The sequence below is a fragment of the Kogia breviceps genome, chromosome 4 (assembly GCF_026419965.1).
Source record: "Kogia breviceps isolate mKogBre1 chromosome 4, mKogBre1 haplotype 1, whole genome shotgun sequence".
In the NCBI taxonomy this organism is placed as follows: Eukaryota; Metazoa; Chordata; class Mammalia; order Artiodactyla; family Physeteridae; genus Kogia; species Kogia breviceps.
In genome coordinates, this window is record NC_081313.1 from 174,085,859 (window position 1) to 174,102,832 (window position 16,974).

At 55.5% G+C, this 16,974-nt stretch overlaps 1 protein-coding gene across 2 annotated transcripts in view; it reads left to right on the forward strand.

The window, feature by feature from the left end:
• The window catches only part of PKN1 (protein kinase N1), a 24,444-nt gene continuing 7,470 nt past the window's right edge, over positions 1-16,974 (forward strand). Inside the window, exons 1-9 of one of the 2 annotated variants that reach the window (XM_059059749.2) lie at positions 1-197; positions 4,824-5,127; positions 6,877-7,028; positions 8,852-8,987; positions 12,200-12,345; positions 12,567-12,780; positions 13,598-13,792; positions 15,671-15,780; positions 15,872-16,015. In XM_059059749.2, coding sequence (XP_058915732.1) covers positions 177-197; positions 4,824-5,127; positions 6,877-7,028; positions 8,852-8,987; positions 12,200-12,345; positions 12,567-12,780; positions 13,598-13,792; positions 15,671-15,780; positions 15,872-16,015 — 1,422 coding nt within the window. In that variant the 5' untranslated portion in view covers positions 1-176. Of the gene's footprint in view, positions 198-3,655; positions 3,762-4,823; positions 5,128-6,876; positions 7,029-8,851; positions 8,988-12,199; positions 12,346-12,566; positions 12,781-13,597; positions 13,793-15,670; positions 15,781-15,871; positions 16,016-16,974 lie in introns of those variants that run through there. The other variant, XM_067032688.1, reaches the window with a different exon arrangement.

Consider the following 16,974-nt stretch of genomic DNA (forward strand, 5'->3'; position numbering starts at 1 on the left):
CTGACACGGCGGCCAGGCCAGGCGGGGCTAGAGCCGAGCAGGCCGGAGAGGGCCGTGCGCCCGGGGCGGGGGGGTCGCGCAGCGCCCGCCCCCTCCCCGCCCCGCGTGGGGCGTACGCACGCTCCTCTCACGGCCCCTCTCTCCGCGCGGGGACCCCTGGCGGACGGCGCGTGGACATGGCCAGCGATGCTTTGCAGGTAGGCGCACCTGCGTCCTCAGCCCCCTGGCGGCCAGCCGGCTTTGGGGACCCCCGCCCGCGCGCTGCCGGAGCCCCCGGGATCGGGGCGGCCAGGGCGGGTCCCCCCTCCCCCGAGCACTGGGCACCCCCTCCCTGGGCCGGCACCGTGGAGCCATCACAGTCCCCTTCTCGGCAGGTGGAGGTACGCACAAGGGGGGAGCGGGGAGGTCCTGCAGCACCCCCAAGCTCCGCCCTTCCCCGAGAATTAGAGGGGGCGCGGCGGAGGCTAGAATTCAGGTGTCTGTGGCTGGCTGTGCGTCCGGTGCCTGTCGCCCCTGCCACTCCTTCTCCCTCCCAGCGTTCGGTTCCGGGCAGGTGCAGCTCCACCTGAGCAGGTGCCTGGCGCGGTGCCCCGGGAGGGGAGGAGGCCGCCCGGCCCGTTCCTCTTCCCCGCACAACAAAGCTCCAGCCGCCCCCACCTTCGGACGCCACCCAGTTTGTCACCTGTTGCCGGAAGTGCCAGAGTCACCTCATTAGGTCGGGGACGAGGGACCCACACGGCCACCCGGCTGCCAGGTGGAACCTTATCCCAGTTGGGGACTGTCCATGTCAACAGACTGGGGATTCTCTTATACCTGGAATCCCACCTGGGCATGGGCTGGGTCACCCCACAACATACACACACACACATGCACACACGCACACATGCACACACACACGCAGAGGCACAGCTGACTGACCCCAACCTGCTGCCCAGCCAGGTTCTTTCTGTGCCACCTTGTGGACATCACAGCCCTGGACTCACCTTCCCTATTTGTGGCTAGCAGGGCCAGGGTGACTTCTGAAACTTCCTTCGTTCAGTTACCCAAATCTGAGACATGTCCTGTACCTCTGGTGCCCCCATTAGTGCCTCATCATCCTTCTGTCGTCCTGTGGTTGCTGTGTAACTGGGTTCTCGTCTCCTTCTGCACCTGCCCCCACATCCCCTTTGTGTCTGTCCCATGACCCCCATCCCCCATCCCAGTCCTGCTGATGGCCTGTCAGCCTTGCCGAGGAGCTGGGCGTATCTGGTGTTGCCGATCACACAAGGTCAGACCTTGGGGGCTGGGGAGGGCTGGGGTCTCTGCCTGTACACCTCAGCCCTGGGAGGGCTGTGTAGGAATCCCCTGGCGCATGCATGCGCTTGGCGTGTAGCAAACATGACCCGGACGGAGGCTGTGATTCCTGGAACGAGGCTGGACCTGTACCCTGGTCCCCTTTCCCATTCTCCTTCCTGCTCTCTTCCCCTGTCCTGGTCATTCCTTTCTCGTGGCTGCTTGGGTCTGCTAACCTGTCCCTCTGTCTGTCCCAGTGTGTGCCTGTCTGTTCTGTGTCCAGCAAACGGATGTCCTGTCCAGATTCCGGAAACGCCCAAAGCATTGAAATCTCCGGACATGGGGTCTAGGTCCCTGGCTGCTCTGGGAAGAGGGGAATTCTGGAAGGTGGACCCTCTGGACCTGGGGTCTCCTGCTTCATGGTGGGAGTTGGGGGAGCAGGGATTCTCCAAGACCAGGCCAGGTTCCTGATTCATGGGTTCATCATGCTGGCCCTCAGGTGACCCCTGCCCTAGGTAGGAGTGAGTCACCCAAGAGAGGAGAACCCAGGAGGGCGTGCCTCCCTTCCTCCCTCCCTCCCTCCCTGCATATCCTCTGCATATTCTCAGGCCTCAGCTGCTGGAGGAGGTGGGGCTGAGGGAGCCTGCTCCTCCTCTCTGCCTGGCCTTCCCTCATTTGACCTGGCCCTGCTCCTGGCTGTACCCCTGCTCTGCCTGCTGGGGGTAGGGTGGGGCTGGGTGGCAGGTGGGGCCTGGTTGGTAGCAGGTGGTATTAGGTGAGCCTGGGTTTAAATTCCAGAGCTGTCACTTCCTCACGGTGTGTCCTAGGCCCAGTGCCTTTCCCTCTCTGAGCCTTGGTTCTGCTGTCAAAAAAATGTAGCTGGAGGGTTTTCATGGTGGGGAAAGACGTAGACCAGGCCAGCACCTTGCAGGTGGGGCTGCTGTGAAATCCTTCCTGGGTCATGGTCAGCAGCTCAGCATGTGCATCTGTGTCCTTTAATCCAGGGTTTCTAAGCCTCAGCACTCTTGACATTTAGGGCTGAATCATTCTTTGAGACGGGGGCCGTCCTCTGTACTGTAGAATGTTGACCAGCGTCCATGGAGTCAACCCAGTAGATGCCAGTAGCACCCCCAGTTGTGACAACCAACCAAAACTGTCTCTGGATATTGCCAAATGCCCCCAGAAGTGGGGTGGTAGTGGAGGCGATCCCCTCCCCCATGGAGAACTGCTGCTGCCACCTCTCTGAGCCTCAGTTTCCTCACCTGTAAAGTGGGGGAGAATTATGGCAGTTGCTCAGGATAAATGTGAGGGGTCAGTAGGATCATGGGAGTGACGCTTCTGGCCTGAAGTAGATCCTCCCTGGGGGCAGCTGCCCTTGAGGTTGGTCGAGAGCCAACCATGACTTTCTTCATCTCTGAAATGGGTTCTCATGGCGGCGGCAGATAATGTATGTGGGGCTCTTCCTGCCACGCTGACACCTAGCTCAGATTCTGGGCATTCCTGTTTGAAATCCTAGTTCTGCCTTCTGCTGGCTGTAGGACTTTGGGCAAGTTATGTCACCGCTCCAGGCCTCACTTTCCTCTTCTCGAAAATAGGGTGATAATAGGGACTTCCCTGGCAGTCCAGTGGTTAAGACTCTGTGCTTCCACTGCAGGGGGCATGGGTTTGATCCCTGGTCAGGGACCTAAGATCCGGCATGCCATGCGGCATGGCCAAAAAAAGAAGAAAGAAAATGGGGTGATAATAGCACCTTCTGGAGTTGCATTAGTTGACCTGGGTGCAGCTTGTAGTAACTACTATCATACTTGAGCTTTAATAGAGACACTCTCACCCCAACCCTCCAGCGCTGCCTCCTCACAATGTGGGCCTCAAGGAGGTGCCGCTGGGCTGGCCAGGCCCCTTAGGCCTCCAAGCTGTGGTCAGCAGCAGCGAGAGACCGAGCTGAGAAGAATCCGGAAGCTGGGACAGGCTGCATCTGCAGGAAGGGGGCTGGGCCAGCCATATAAGCACTCATGGGTGTTTGCACATATATAAGTGTGCACAGGGGTAGACGCAGGGGGTGTGCACACACTTGCTAGCCTGCGATGCGTGCACACGGCTATAGGTGTATGAGAGTGTGTGCACACCCAAGCCAGCCCCTGGAGCCTGTATACACGGGGGAGGCTGCTCTTCATGTCCACACTAGTGGGCCTGTGAACGTGTGCACGCTGTGTACACCTTGGGCATTCTCTTGGGACAGGGAGCGGGGGCCGTCCCTGAGGTGCCTCCAGAGAAGCCGGCTCAGGCCTGGAGTGGGGGCTGAGAGGAAGGCCCTCTAGATGCCCCAGAGGCCCAGAGCTGGCCTTTTGCAGGGGTTGCTGGGAGCTAGCAGGAAAGAGGAAGTAGCAGGCGAGAGGCCCTGGCAAGGCTGAGGTTCAGGAAGAGGGCGGGGCCCTCAGCCGGGACCCAGGATGGCGGAGGCCAATCCCCCTTTGGACCGGGAGCTGGAGGTGCGGGCTGGGGTCCTTGTGGGGGGCCAGCAGAAGAGGACCCCAAGTGGCACAGGCCAGAAGCCCTGCCCTCGGTACCTCTCGGTTTTGGACTGAAGGGAGGAGATGAGGTGTCGGACTTGGAGTTTTCTGTTTGAGAGATGAAACTGTTTGGGGCCCTTCGGGCTTCCAGGCTGGGGAGATAGAGGAGGAAAGGGAGCGGGCTCTGCTCTTTAGGGTACCGGTTGTAGAGGATGAAAGGAGGGGAGATGGGGCCTGTCCCCGGGATCTATTTTGGGGGTACAGCAGGGGATAGATGAGGCCTTGTCCCTTGTCCTCCTCGTTTGGGGGTATAGCAGAGGGAAGGTGAGGCCTGCCCTCAGTACCTCCTGGTTTGAGGGCACAGCAGTGAGGAGAAGGGGCCTGGGACCCCAACCTTATGGTTTGGGGGGCATCAGAGGTCTGCCCTTGATGCTTCCTTGTTTGGGAGCAGCAAAGGGAAGATGAAACCCGTCCTCAGGACCTCATAATTTGGGGGATAGGGGAGTGGAGATGGGGCCTACCCTTGGGACCTCCTAGTCTAGGGGGACAGCAGAGGGGAGAAAGGGGTCTGCCCTCAGGACCTTGTCATTTGGGGGGGGCAACAGAAGGGAGACAAGGCCTGTTCTTGGGACCCCCTAATTTGGGAGGACAATGGAAGGGAGATAGGGCCTGTCCTTGGGGACCCCCTAGCTTGGGGGGCAGAGTGGTGGGGTGATGGGATCTGACCTGAAGAATCCCACTGCATAAGGACAGATGAAGGGAGACTGAACTGTATTTCTGGTCCCCTAGTCTGAGGGTACAGGGAAGGAAGAATCCCCTGCCCTCGGGACTTCGTAGTTTGGGGATGTCTGAAAGCAGGGACAGGGCCTTGCCTCAGCTCCCACTTTTGGCGGCGGGATGTGCGGGGGTGCCGATCAGAGGACACGGAGCAGGCCCTGTGTCAGGAGTTACAGTCTGGGAGGCGGCCAGGCCAGGTCGGCTGAGCACGGTCTGCACCCCGTAGTCCTCCTGGCCCCGCTGAGCCTGCCCCGTCCTCCGCAGAGCGAGCCACGCAGCTGGTCCCTGCTGGAGCAGCTGGGCCTGGCGGGCGCCGACCTGGCAGCCCCCGGGGTGCAGCAGCAGCTGGAGCTGGAACGGGAGCGGCTGCGGCGGGAGATCCGCAAGGAGCTGAAGCTGAAGGAGGGCGCCGAGAACCTGCGGCGGGCCACCACCGACCTGGGCCGCAACCTCGGCCCCGTGGAGCTGGTGCTGCGCGGCTCCTCGCGCAGACTCGACCTGCTGCACCAGCAGCTGCAGGAGCTGCACGCCCATGTGGTGCTGCCCGACCCCGCGGCTGGCGTGCAAGGTAAGCCAGGCTTCCCCGGGGATGCGGGAGAGCCGGGGGTTCCGCCGCCCAGGGCTCACTCGCTGTGTCCTAGAGCGAGGCCAGCCCATTGCCTCTGACCTCCAGGGAGACACACTCGGTCACAGCAGCACCGAGCCTCAAAATACAGGCAGACCAAGGGCCAAAAGCAACACCTAGAGAAAGGTGCACGCGGTCACACCCACACCTGGACAACACCAAAGGGCTTACACGGGGTCACATGAATATCCAGAATCACAGAGTCATACCACCACCCGGACAACACCCAAAGACTCTTTCTAAAATATCTTTAATATTTTTTGATTAAAAAAATTTTCAATTGTGATCAAAAAACACATAACAAAATTCATCATTTTTTTTTTTTTTTAATTTTTTTTTTTTTGCGGTACGCGGGCCTCTCACTGTTGTGGCCTCTCCCGTTGCGGAGCACAGGCTCCGGACGTGCAAGCTCAGCGGCCATGGCTCACGGGCCCAGCCGCTCCGCGGCACGTGGGATCTTCCCGGACCGGGGCACGAACCCGTGTCCCCTGCATCGGCAGGCAGACTCTCAACCACTGCGCCACCAGGGAAGCCCTAAAATTCATCATTTTTAAGTATACAGTTTAGTGGTGTTGAGTAGATTCACATTATCATGGAAGGGATCTGCAGAACTTTTTCATCTTGCAACCAAAGACAAAGATGTAACACACATCACATCAGTAGCCAGAGACATTCACACACGGTCACACCAGCACCCAGACAACTCTTAAGGGCATACACACTATCATATGAATACCCAGAGACTTCCATACTGGCACCCAGCACCCAGAGAAATGCACACACAGTCACACAGACTCGGTGTCACACAGACAATTGTCACACAGACAATACCCAGAGACTCGCACATGCTCACGCCGACCCCCCGAGATTCACACACACGCAGAGCTGCCCAACCCCTACAGACGTCCACCGACCTATCAACAGCCTGAGACTTATACGCACAATCGGACAAGGCCTGAAGACTCAACACTACTTAGCCCAACACCCATATACCACTTAGGTGTGTCAACAGCTAGAGACCAACATTGTCATGTCAACCCTCAGAGATACAGTTCAGCCGACACCCAAAACCTCCTCTGGTCACAGCTGCACCCAGAGTGACCTAGACGGTCACACCACTCGCTAGAGACTCACAGAGCCGTGCCAGCATCCAGAGACACTCATGTCCGGCTGTACCAGCGCCCAGACACATGGACACAGTTGTACCGGTGCCAGGAGATGAGAAAGCACAGTTGTGCCAACAGCCGGAAGCGTATGCCTGGAGTCACCCCCAGCACCCAGAATCTCACACGGTCATTCTGACACCTCGAATCTCACAGTTACACTGGCACCTGGGGAGACACACACTCGCCCAGTTATGCCAACACCCTGCGGGTCACAGACCTAACCACCGCCACACCCACTTCCAGCTGTGTAAGTAGTTGGGGACTTCCGTACGAAGGAAGATACAGTCACACCAGCACCAAGGACTCAACGCACACCTCAACACTTGCCTGTGCTCATTCATGCTGGTCCTGCCCCAGTCCCGAAGGGGTTTCCCTATGAAGGCTGGGGTGGTTGGGCCCTCTGGACCCTGGTCCCCAGCTCTTCCTCCCCCCTGGTCCCGGGGGTGGATCCTCTCCGCTGGGGCAAAACCACCTGGGCAGATGGAGGTGAGGGCCGTGGTGACTCTGCCCCATCCACCCCCTCCAGATGCCCCCCAGTCCCCCTGTGCGGGCGGCCCGGCCTGCTCAGCCACCAACCTGAGCCGCGTGGCCGGCCTGGAGAAGCAGCTGGCCATCGAGCTGAAGGTGAAGCAGGGCGCGGAAAACATGATCCAGACGTACAGCAACGGCAGCACTAAGGTGGGGGCAGCGCGAGTGCCCCCCCCCCGGCGTGCATGTACACCCGCAAGTGCATCACAGTCTGGGGGGGGCAGGGTGGCACCTACATCTGCTCCCCTGGGAGTCTGGGGTCCTCTGGGTTGGGGACAGAGGGGCTGATGGGTGGCTTTGTAGCAGGACTGGGGTGCGGGCAGCTCATGGGGGCATATGGAAAACAGGGTAACTGTGGGTGATGTCAGACAGACACATGGCAGAGACTGTCCCCCCCACACTCAGTTACCCCCAGAGATGGACAGGTCAGTGATGCAGCCTGTCACTGCTGGTGGTGTCTCTCTGACACCTGTACACACATATCAACACCTAGGTGCACACATGCCGTCATCCTAACATCTAGAGACACAGCCATGGTCATGACAACACCTAGAGACACACAGACACACATACACCGTCGTAAGATCTAGAGTCACATCAGTAACGATGCTCATACACACGTGGAGGATAACCACCACAGCAGCCTCTAGATACGGAGAGACATACACCGTCGTATAACGCCCAGACACACAGCACAGGCCAACAGAACACCTAGACACAGACACACACATCATTAAATTCACACTCAGAGACCAGAATTGTCACACAGGTGCTGCCCCAGTTGTACCAACACTGAGTGCACAGTCACAGGTTTGCACCGACACCCAGAGATACACCACAGCACAGTCAGACCTACAGCTAGAGACCCGGAGAGCACTCATGCCTGTGTGAGCACACAAATGCAGATATTATGTGGGAGGGCACAAGCCATGCAGAATTTTTTTTTTTTTTTTTACCTTTTATTGATGTGTAACAAATGGACGTAAAGTGCAGAAAACTTAAGTGTACAGACCGATGAATTTTTCTCTGGGTACACATCACCCACATCGAAATACAGAACACTTCCTATCACCCAGAAAAGGTTCCCTCTTGCCCCCTTCAGTCAATACACAGGCTTCTTTCACCACAGGTTAGCAGTGCCTGGTTTTGAAACACAGCACCAAGTAGATGGAAAAATCCACAACCAGTGTCCGGTGCTTGTACACAACACAGGGTCCTTGGCTATGCCCAGTCGTCGCTGTGCCTTGACCTGCACACACAAACATCGGGACTCCACTTACTGCAGCTGTCTCACATCCAGTCACCCTTGGACTCACCCACATGGCTACCGTCAAGGCTACACCCACCACGGGAAACACTTACACACGTACGCCATTCTGACAGCTGACACAAATACAGTGCCTGCTGGTGCAAGGCACGGCTCTGAGCCCTACACACAGATTAGCTCCTTTTTTTTTTTTGCGGTACGCGGGCCTCTCACTGTCGTGGCCTCTCCCGTTGCGGAGCACAGGCTCCGGACGCGCAGGCTCAGCGGCCACGGCTCACGGGCCCAGCCGCTCCGCGGCATGTGGGATCTTCTCGGACCGGGGCACGAACCCGCGTCCCCTGCATCGGCAGGCGGATTCTAAATCACCGCGCCACCAGGGAATCCCCAGATTAGCTCCTTTAATCCTCAGCCCAGTGTTGGTTGGTGCTATTAGTACTCCCCTTCCTGCAGATGAGCAAACAGGCCCAGAGTAGTTGAGTGGCTTGCCCAAAGTCACACAGCTGTTAGGCGGCAGAGCCAGGATTCAAATGCCATGGGCTACATCTCCCATTAACACCCAGGAACACACGGAGGCACGTGTTATCACACCCACACGTGAATGCTCTGTCACAGGGTCACCCAGGGCCTGCACGATGTGGACAGCAGGGCTGGTGGTCAGACCCTCATCTGCCAAAGCCTTTCCCTCATGGCCCATCTCTGCCTCCAGGACCGGAAGCTGCTGCTGACGGCCCAGCAGATGCTGCAGGACAGTAAGACCAAGATTGACATCATCCGCATGCAGCTCCGCCGGGCGCTGCAGGCCTGCCAGCTGGAGAGCCAGGCGGCCCCCGACGAGGCCCAAGGTGAGTCCCTTGCCCTGAAAAAGCCTCACCTGCGTTCCACCTTGAAGAGTTCAGCTCCCAGCCCCACGAGGGGTCCCTTTCTGAGGCAGGGAGGTGGGTGCTGTGACTCACCGTGTGACTGGAACCCATTCGTGACCCTTGCCAGGCCTCAGTTTCCCATTTTAGATTTGCATGTGATCATGTATTGGCAAACTATGGTTCTTGGACCAAATCTGCTACTGCCGCCTTTTTTTTTTTTTTTTTTTTTTCAAATAAAATTTTATTGGCACCCAGCCATGCCCATTCATTTACTATCACTTAAGGCTGCTTTTGCACTGCGACAGCAGGGCCAAGTAGTGGCAACAGAGCCTGTGTGGTCTACAAAGCCAAAAATATTTACCCTTTGGCTCTTTACGGAAATAATGTGCGGACCCCTGGACTAGGTGGTCGCCTTGTCACGTTGGCCCCTGTGGCGTAGAACTGTGGGTGTCTGCGGTGTGTGTGTGCTTCTTTGTGTGTCTCAGTGTATGAATGCCTGGGGGTGTCTCAGCCCCATTGTTAGCCTGAGTTTGTGACAGGGTCTTGATGTATTGTGTGCAGAGAAGATTATCTGTGCTACTGATGTGTGTCAGTGATGCTGACCATGGGGACAGAGGTTGTATGCATCCCCTGTAACAATGGTAGTTGCCGTGTCACCATGAGAGGTAAGTGTCAGCTGTTGGTGGGTGTTAGTGCATTTGGGCTGCTGTACCACAATACCACAGACTGGGGGTGGGGGCATGTAAACAACAGACATTTATTTCTCACTGTTCTGGGGGCTGGGAAGTCCAAGATCAAGGCGCTGGCAGATCCAGCGTCTGGTGAGAGCCCTCTTCCAGATCCATAGACAGCTGCTTTCTTACTGTGTCCTCACTGGTAGAGGGGGCAAGGGAGCTCTCTGGGGTCCCTTTTTTTTTTTTTTTTTTTTTTTTTGCGGTACGCGGGCCTCTCACCGCTGTGGCCTCCAGGCTCCGGACGCGCAGGCGCAGTGGCCATGGCTCACGGGCCCAGCCGCTCCGCGGCACATGGGATCTTCCCAGACCGGGGCACGAACCCGTGTCCCATGCATCGGCAGGCGGACTCTCAACCACTGCGCCACAGGGAAGCCCTTTTGGGGTCCCTTTTATAAGGACACTGATCCCATGCATGAGGGCTCTGCCCTTATGACCTAATCACCTCCCAGCGACCCCACCAACTAATACCATCATACTGGCGGTTGGGTTTCAACGTATGAATTTTGCAGGGACACTAACATATAGTCCATAGCAATAGGGCTTGGAACTCGGACGACAGTGTGTGTGTCTTTGTAGCAGGGAGGTGTCAGCGTGACTGTTTGTCCGTACTCTGAATGCCTACGTGGGCTTCTCAGTGCCAGTGTGTGATGGTATGATCACGTCCCTGAGCTTTTGGGTGACATCGTAACTTCTGGTGACAGCCTGATTTTGTCCCCATAAGTGTAAAAGCCTTGATGACCGTTTGGGCACATGTGACAGCAGTCCTGGTGGGTGCCACACAGCTGTGGGTGACTGTGACTGTCTGAGTGCCCGGGTCTGAGTCTAGGTCGTTGTGCAGGACAGCGAGACCGTCCTTGGAATCTACAGCCTTGGATAAGGGTGACCGTGACCTTGTTTCTCTGAGTGACAGGTTTCCTGCACCTGGGTGACAGTGTATCCTTGTGCCTGTCCCTGTGCCATTGGGTCTCTGTGTCTCTGGGTGTCAGTGATGCTGCCCTGCCTATGTGACAGTATGACGGCATTTCTTTACTTGTCCCCTGTGCCTTATCCATGTGGCAGTGTAATTGTGTTCCTCTGATTCTCACTGGGCTGGAGATAGAGCCCTGGGAGTTTTGCCACTCTGTGACTGTGTCCTATAAGGGTATTTATGTTTTGTGACCATTTCCCTCTGCCCCTGTGACTGTGTCCCTTTGCTGGGGGTTGACAAGGCATATATCTATGTAATAGCCTCACCGCTGTGACAATGTCCCTCTGTGGCGGTGTGATGGCATCTTTGTGAGAGTGTGTGTTCCTCAGCGTGTGGGTGTGTGTGTTCCAGTGCCTACACTGGTGACAAAGTGATAATGCCACTGTCACCCTGTGAGTGACGGTGTGACGATGTCTGTGTGACACTGTTCCTGTTCTCCCAACTACATTGTATTTCGTGGGGTGGGTGGTCACTATGCATTTATCCAGACCCCTGCTGGAGGAAATGAGGTTGTTTCCAATCTTTTGCTCTTAGAAGGAAGGCTGTGAATAACCGTGTAGAGGTGTTTTTTTTTTTTTTTTTTTTTTTTTTAATAAATTTATTTATTTATTTATTTTTGGCTGCATTGGGTCTTCGTTGCTGCGCATGGGCTTTCTCTAGTTGTGGTGAGCGGGGGCTACTCTCCATTGTGGTGTGCGGGCTTCTCATTGCGGTGGCTTCTCTTTTTGCGGAGCATGGGCTCTAGGCACGCGGGCTTCAGCAGTTGTGGCTCGTGGGCTCTAGAGCGCAGGCTCAGTAGTTGTGGCGCACGGGCTTAATTGCTCTGCGGCGTGTGGGATCTTCCCGCACCAGGGCTCGAACCCGTGTCTCCTGCATTGGCAGGCGGATTCTTAACCACTGCACCTCCAGGGAAGTCACTGCAGAGGTGTTTTTTATGGGATAAAGTCCCGAACTGGGATTGCTGAATCAAAGGGTAAATACATTTGTGATTCTGATAGAAATGGCCAAACTGCCTCCATTGGAAAGCCACTTGTATTCCCATAAGCAATGAATAAAAGTTACTATTTTTTTTTTAAGTGTCCCTGTGTCTATGTGACTATATCCTATCCAGTTGCCATGGTATCCCTGCGACAGTCCCTGGGGATGAAGTGGGACCCTGACAATGTATCTGTTCCTAAGACTTTGTTAATGGTGTGCCTGTATATATGACTGTCCCCGGGTGACAGCTTAACTACATCCCTGGGACCGTCCATGTGGGTGTGACAGTGTCTGGATAAAAGAGGGACAGCATCTGGGTGGAAGTGTGGCCGTCTGCCTGTGGGTGACAGTGTGACTGTGTCACCATGACCCCCCACCTTGGGAGAAAGTGATGCATATTGATGGCCGTCTGTCTGTGGCCAGTGCTTGTTCCTGCAGATGGCTGCGTGTCTGGGACCGGGCTGGTTGGACCTGGGCCCAGGCTAGCCTCAGTGCCTCGTGTCCCACACCCACAGGGAGTCCGGACCTGGGGGCCGTGGAGCTGCGCATCGAGGAGCTGCGGCACCACTTCCGAGTCGAGCACGCGGTGGCGGAGGGCGCCAAGAACGTGCTGCGCCTCCTCAGCGCTGCCAAAGCCCCAGACCGCAAGGCCGTCAGCGAGGTGAGGGACGCGGTGTCGACACAGAGGGGTGGGGCTTCAGCGAGGGGTGGGACCTCATTTTCAGGGAGCCTAGGGGTAGGACCCAAATGGCTGAGGGCTTGGGAGTCCAGGGAGGAGCTCCAGGTAGGACTTAGCCAGTCTGGGGGAGGGGCCTGGGTCTGCACTTGGGGAGGGGCATGCCAGATCCCGCCCCCAGCCCGGCCAGGCTCCTCCCACCGCAGGCGCAGGAGAAGCTGACCGAGTCCAACCAGAAGCTGGGGTTGCTTCGGGAGGCGCTGGAGCGGCGCCTCGGGGAGCTGCCCGCTGACCACCCGAAGGGGCGGCTGCTGCGCGAGGAGCTTGCTGCGGCCTCATCCTCAACCTTCAGTGCCCGACTGGCCGGGCCCTTCCCCGCCATGCATTATAGCACCCTGTGCAAGCCCGCGCCGCTCACAGGTGCGTCCCGACGTCCCCGCGCAATCCGGACCCTACCTCCTGCAGCCCTGGACTCCTGACCCCTCCGAGTCCCCCAGCCCCGAGACCCCCAACCGGGATCTCCACTCTCCCCAACCCTGGACTCCCATCCCACTGTTCCCTCCCTTCTCCATTCACCCCAACCCTCTAGACCTGGACCCCATTTCCCATGTCAGACAGCCGCATGCACCCTGGACTTCCCACCCTGCCTTGCCCTCTGAGGGACCTTTGCCCCCATCCCCATCCTCACTTTTGCCACCCCTCCCCGAATGGCCCTGCCTTTTTTCTCCAGCCAGAGTCCCCCAGTCCAGACTCACAGTCCCTTGCTCTCAGAACCCTCAGCCCTGAACCTCTGTCCCCCCACCCCCAGGCTAGCCAGCCCCTCCCTCCTTAGATCCCTCAGCCACTACCTCCCCAGAGTAGCCCTACCATAGACCCCAGCCCTAGTGTCAGACCTCAGATCAGCCTGCCGAATCTAAGCCCGGACTCCTAGTCCTACTTGGCTCATCACCCCCTGGACCTTCAGCCTACACCCTGAACCTCTCTTCTGTCACTAAACCCCGGCATCCAGACCCCCTTCCCAGATTGACCCACCCCTCCCCTTGTCCCATGTTTCTCACTTCCTGACACAGCCATCCCTGCATCAGACCCCCTGCCTCACCCTGATTGTCCCTCGCCACCTCCCACTTGCATGCTGGCCACTTCTGCACATGCCCACTTTACCTGCAGGCCCTTCCCCTCGTCCTGCCCCAGATGTGACCCCCCCCCTTCCCCCGTCATGAGCCTGCCCCTCTCTCAGGGACCCTGGAGGTGCGTGTAGTGGGCTGCAGAGACCTTCCAGAGACCATCCCTTGGAACCCCTCACCTTCAGTGGGGGTGCCTGGGACCCCTGAGAGCCGCACCCCCTTCCTGAGCCGCCCAGCCCGGGGCCTTTACAGCCGAAGTGGAAGCCTCAGTGGCCGGAGCAGTCTCAAAGCGGAATCCGAGAACACCAGTGAGTGGGCATTGAGGGTCTGGAGGGATGAGGTGGGGTGGGGGGTCCTGGATTTCCCACATTTGTAACATTCTTAAAAACTAGTACATCACACCCGTTAGGATGGATACCGCAAAACAAAACAAAACAAACAACAGCTGTTAAGGAGGATGTGGAGAAATCGGAACCCTTCTGCACTGTTGCTGGAAATGTAAGATGGTGCAGCCACTGTGGAAAACAGTGTGGCAGGTCCTCAGATGATTAAACATGGAATTATAATATGATCCAGCAATCCCGCTTCTGAGTAAATACACAAACGAGTTGAAAGCAGGGTCTCGAAGACATATTGGTATACCCATGTTCATAGCAGCATTATTCACAACGGTCAAAGGTAGAAGCAACCCAGTGTCTGTTGATGGATGGATGGGTAAACAAAATGTGGTCCATCCATGCAATGGAATATTTTTCTGCCTTGAAAAGGAAGGACATTCTGAAACATACTGCAACATGGATGAACTTGAGGACATTACGCTAAGTGAAATAAGCCAGTTATAAAAAGACAAGTGGTTTAGGATTCCACTTATATGATCTAGGGTGGTCAGATTCATAGGGAGAATGGTTGAGGGTGAGGGGGGAACGGAGAGTTATTGTTTAGTGGGGACAGAGTTTCAGTCTGGGAAGATGAAACGAGTTCTGGAGATGGATGGTGGTGAAGGTTGCACAGCAGTGTGGACGTACTTGATACCCCTGAGCCGTACACTTAAAAATGATTATGGTGGTAAATTTTATGTTATGTGAATTTTACCACAATGTGAAATAAATGAATACGTATGGGCTTCCCTGGTGGCGCAGTGGTTGAGAGTCCGCCTGCCGATGCAGGGGACACGGGTTCGTGCCCCGGTCCGGGAAGATCCCACGTGCCGCGGAGCGGCTGGGCCCGTGAGCCATGGCCGCTAGGCCTGCGCGTCTGGAGCCTGTGCTCCGCAACGGGAGAGGCCACAGCGGTGAGAGGCCCGCGTACCGCATAAAAAAAAAAAAAAAAAAACCCAAAACACCGAATACGTACATGTTTAAAAGTATGAATAAAAGAAGAATAACAATAGAGTAACCACCTGTGTTACCACCACCCAGGTCAAGAAGTAGAATTCTCTGAGCCCCTTCATGCCCCATCCTCAATTCCAGCCCCTTCCTCTGTCCTAGAGGTAGCTACTCTCCAGACTCTCTCGTGGTTATCATTTCCTTGTTTCGCTTTGTAGTTTTAGCCCCCATGTACCATCTCAAAACAATGTAGTTTAATTTGCCTATGTTTGAACTTCACATATGTGGAATCATACAGAATGTATTTCATGGTAATGGCTTCTTTTAGTCAACATTGTTTGGGAGACTTATCCCTATCGTTTCATGCAACTATAGTTCATTCATTTTACCCCTGTTTAATTGTCTTAGACTGAGGCATGTCAAATTGCTGTCTTTTTTTAGGTAAAAAAAATAGTTGACTATCAGCCATTTCCTGGTTTAGCTAATAAGACTATATTACAATTTATATATTAATTCATGGACGGTGAGATGTTTCTAATTTAGGGCTGTTATATAAGCATTATATTTGTGCATCTCCCGATGTATACTTGGCTTGCATTTTTCTAGAGTCAATACTTAGGAATATATTGCTGGAGCTTGTACACAGCCTAAGAGTGAATTTGGATCCCCGCCTCACACCACACGCAAAAATCAACTGGAGATGGATTAAAGGCCTTAATGTGAAAGGCAGAACTGTAAAGCTTTGTCAGATAGCACAGCAGAGTATTGTGGGGGGAGGAGAGGGTTTCCTTAATAAGATACTAGAGAACCCCCTCCCCCTGCAGGAATCTCCCGCCACCCTAACCCCAACCCCTGTTCCAGGTGAGGTGAGCACCGTGCTCAAGCTGGATAACACAGTGGTGGGACAGACGTCCTGGAAGCCGTGTGGTCCCAATGCCTGGGACCAGAGCTTCACCCTGGAGCTGGAGAGGGTGAGTTCGGTTAGGGGATGACAGGGCTTGGAGGAGGAGGAGTTTGAGGCCTCGGGCACCCCAAATGACGGCCCTCTTTCTCTCCCTTGAGGCACGGGAGCTGGAGTTGGCTGTGTTCTGGCGGGACCAGCGGGGCCTGTGTGCCCTCAAATTCCTGAAGCTGGAGGATTTCTTGGACAACGAGAGGCATGAAGTGCAGCTGGACATGGAACCTCAGGGCTGCCTGGTGGCTGAGGTACAGCCTGACCCCGACCCTGAGAAAATGCTTTGGCATCTCCTGCTCTCGGTTTTCTGGAAGGGGAAGACGTGTTTTCCATTGGTCTCTGAATCTCGTTAGAAAAGTACATATAATTAGTCACATCAACGCATGACTTAAGCTGGGATTGGTTTTGTTCTGAAACAAGATATTCAAAAAAGGAAAAAAAAAAAAACCACACCAAAATTTTGTCAAGCTAGAAAAGAAAAGCAAAACCTGGCAACATACTACGGAGATTGCTATCAGAGCCACAGCTGAGCAGAGAGATTCCTTCCGCAGTGATGTCAGGGTTAGGGTCCAAATCAGGGTAGCCCACCCTTGGCACGGCGGGCATTTGGGCTGGATCGTTCTTGGTTGCAGGGGCCGTCCTGTGCACTGTAGGGTGCTGAGCAACACCCCCTGCCTCCACCCACAGGATGCCGGTAGCAACCCCCCGCTGCAGGTTGTGACAACCAAAAGTGTCTCCAGACATGGCCAGGGTCCCCTGATTAAGAGCCCATAGTCTAAATAACATTCCTAGCTGATCCCTTGTAGTATGGCTGGGCCCTGTTCAAAGGGCTGTGCTGGCATTGACTTGTTAATCCTCACAATAACCCAATGCAAACAGGACCATTATTAGTCACATCTGATAGAGGAGGAAATGAGGCACAGAGAAAGAAAGTCACTGGCGCCCTCATTTAACCAGAATCATCCTCAAAAATTCTTTAAATTTGCCCCCTAACATACACGTGTGTCCTGTTTTTTGTATATATGTATACGTGTGTGTGTATGTGTGTGTCTCCCCATGTCCTTAAGCCCAGGAGGAAATTTGGGTTTTTTTTGCTACTTGCTTAGATTTTTAAATACCACTTCTCTTTGCAAGATCAGACCATGTGAAAGAGATCAGAAATGTGAAAGAGAAACAGAGTTCACAATGCACAGTATAAAAAACCGCTGTA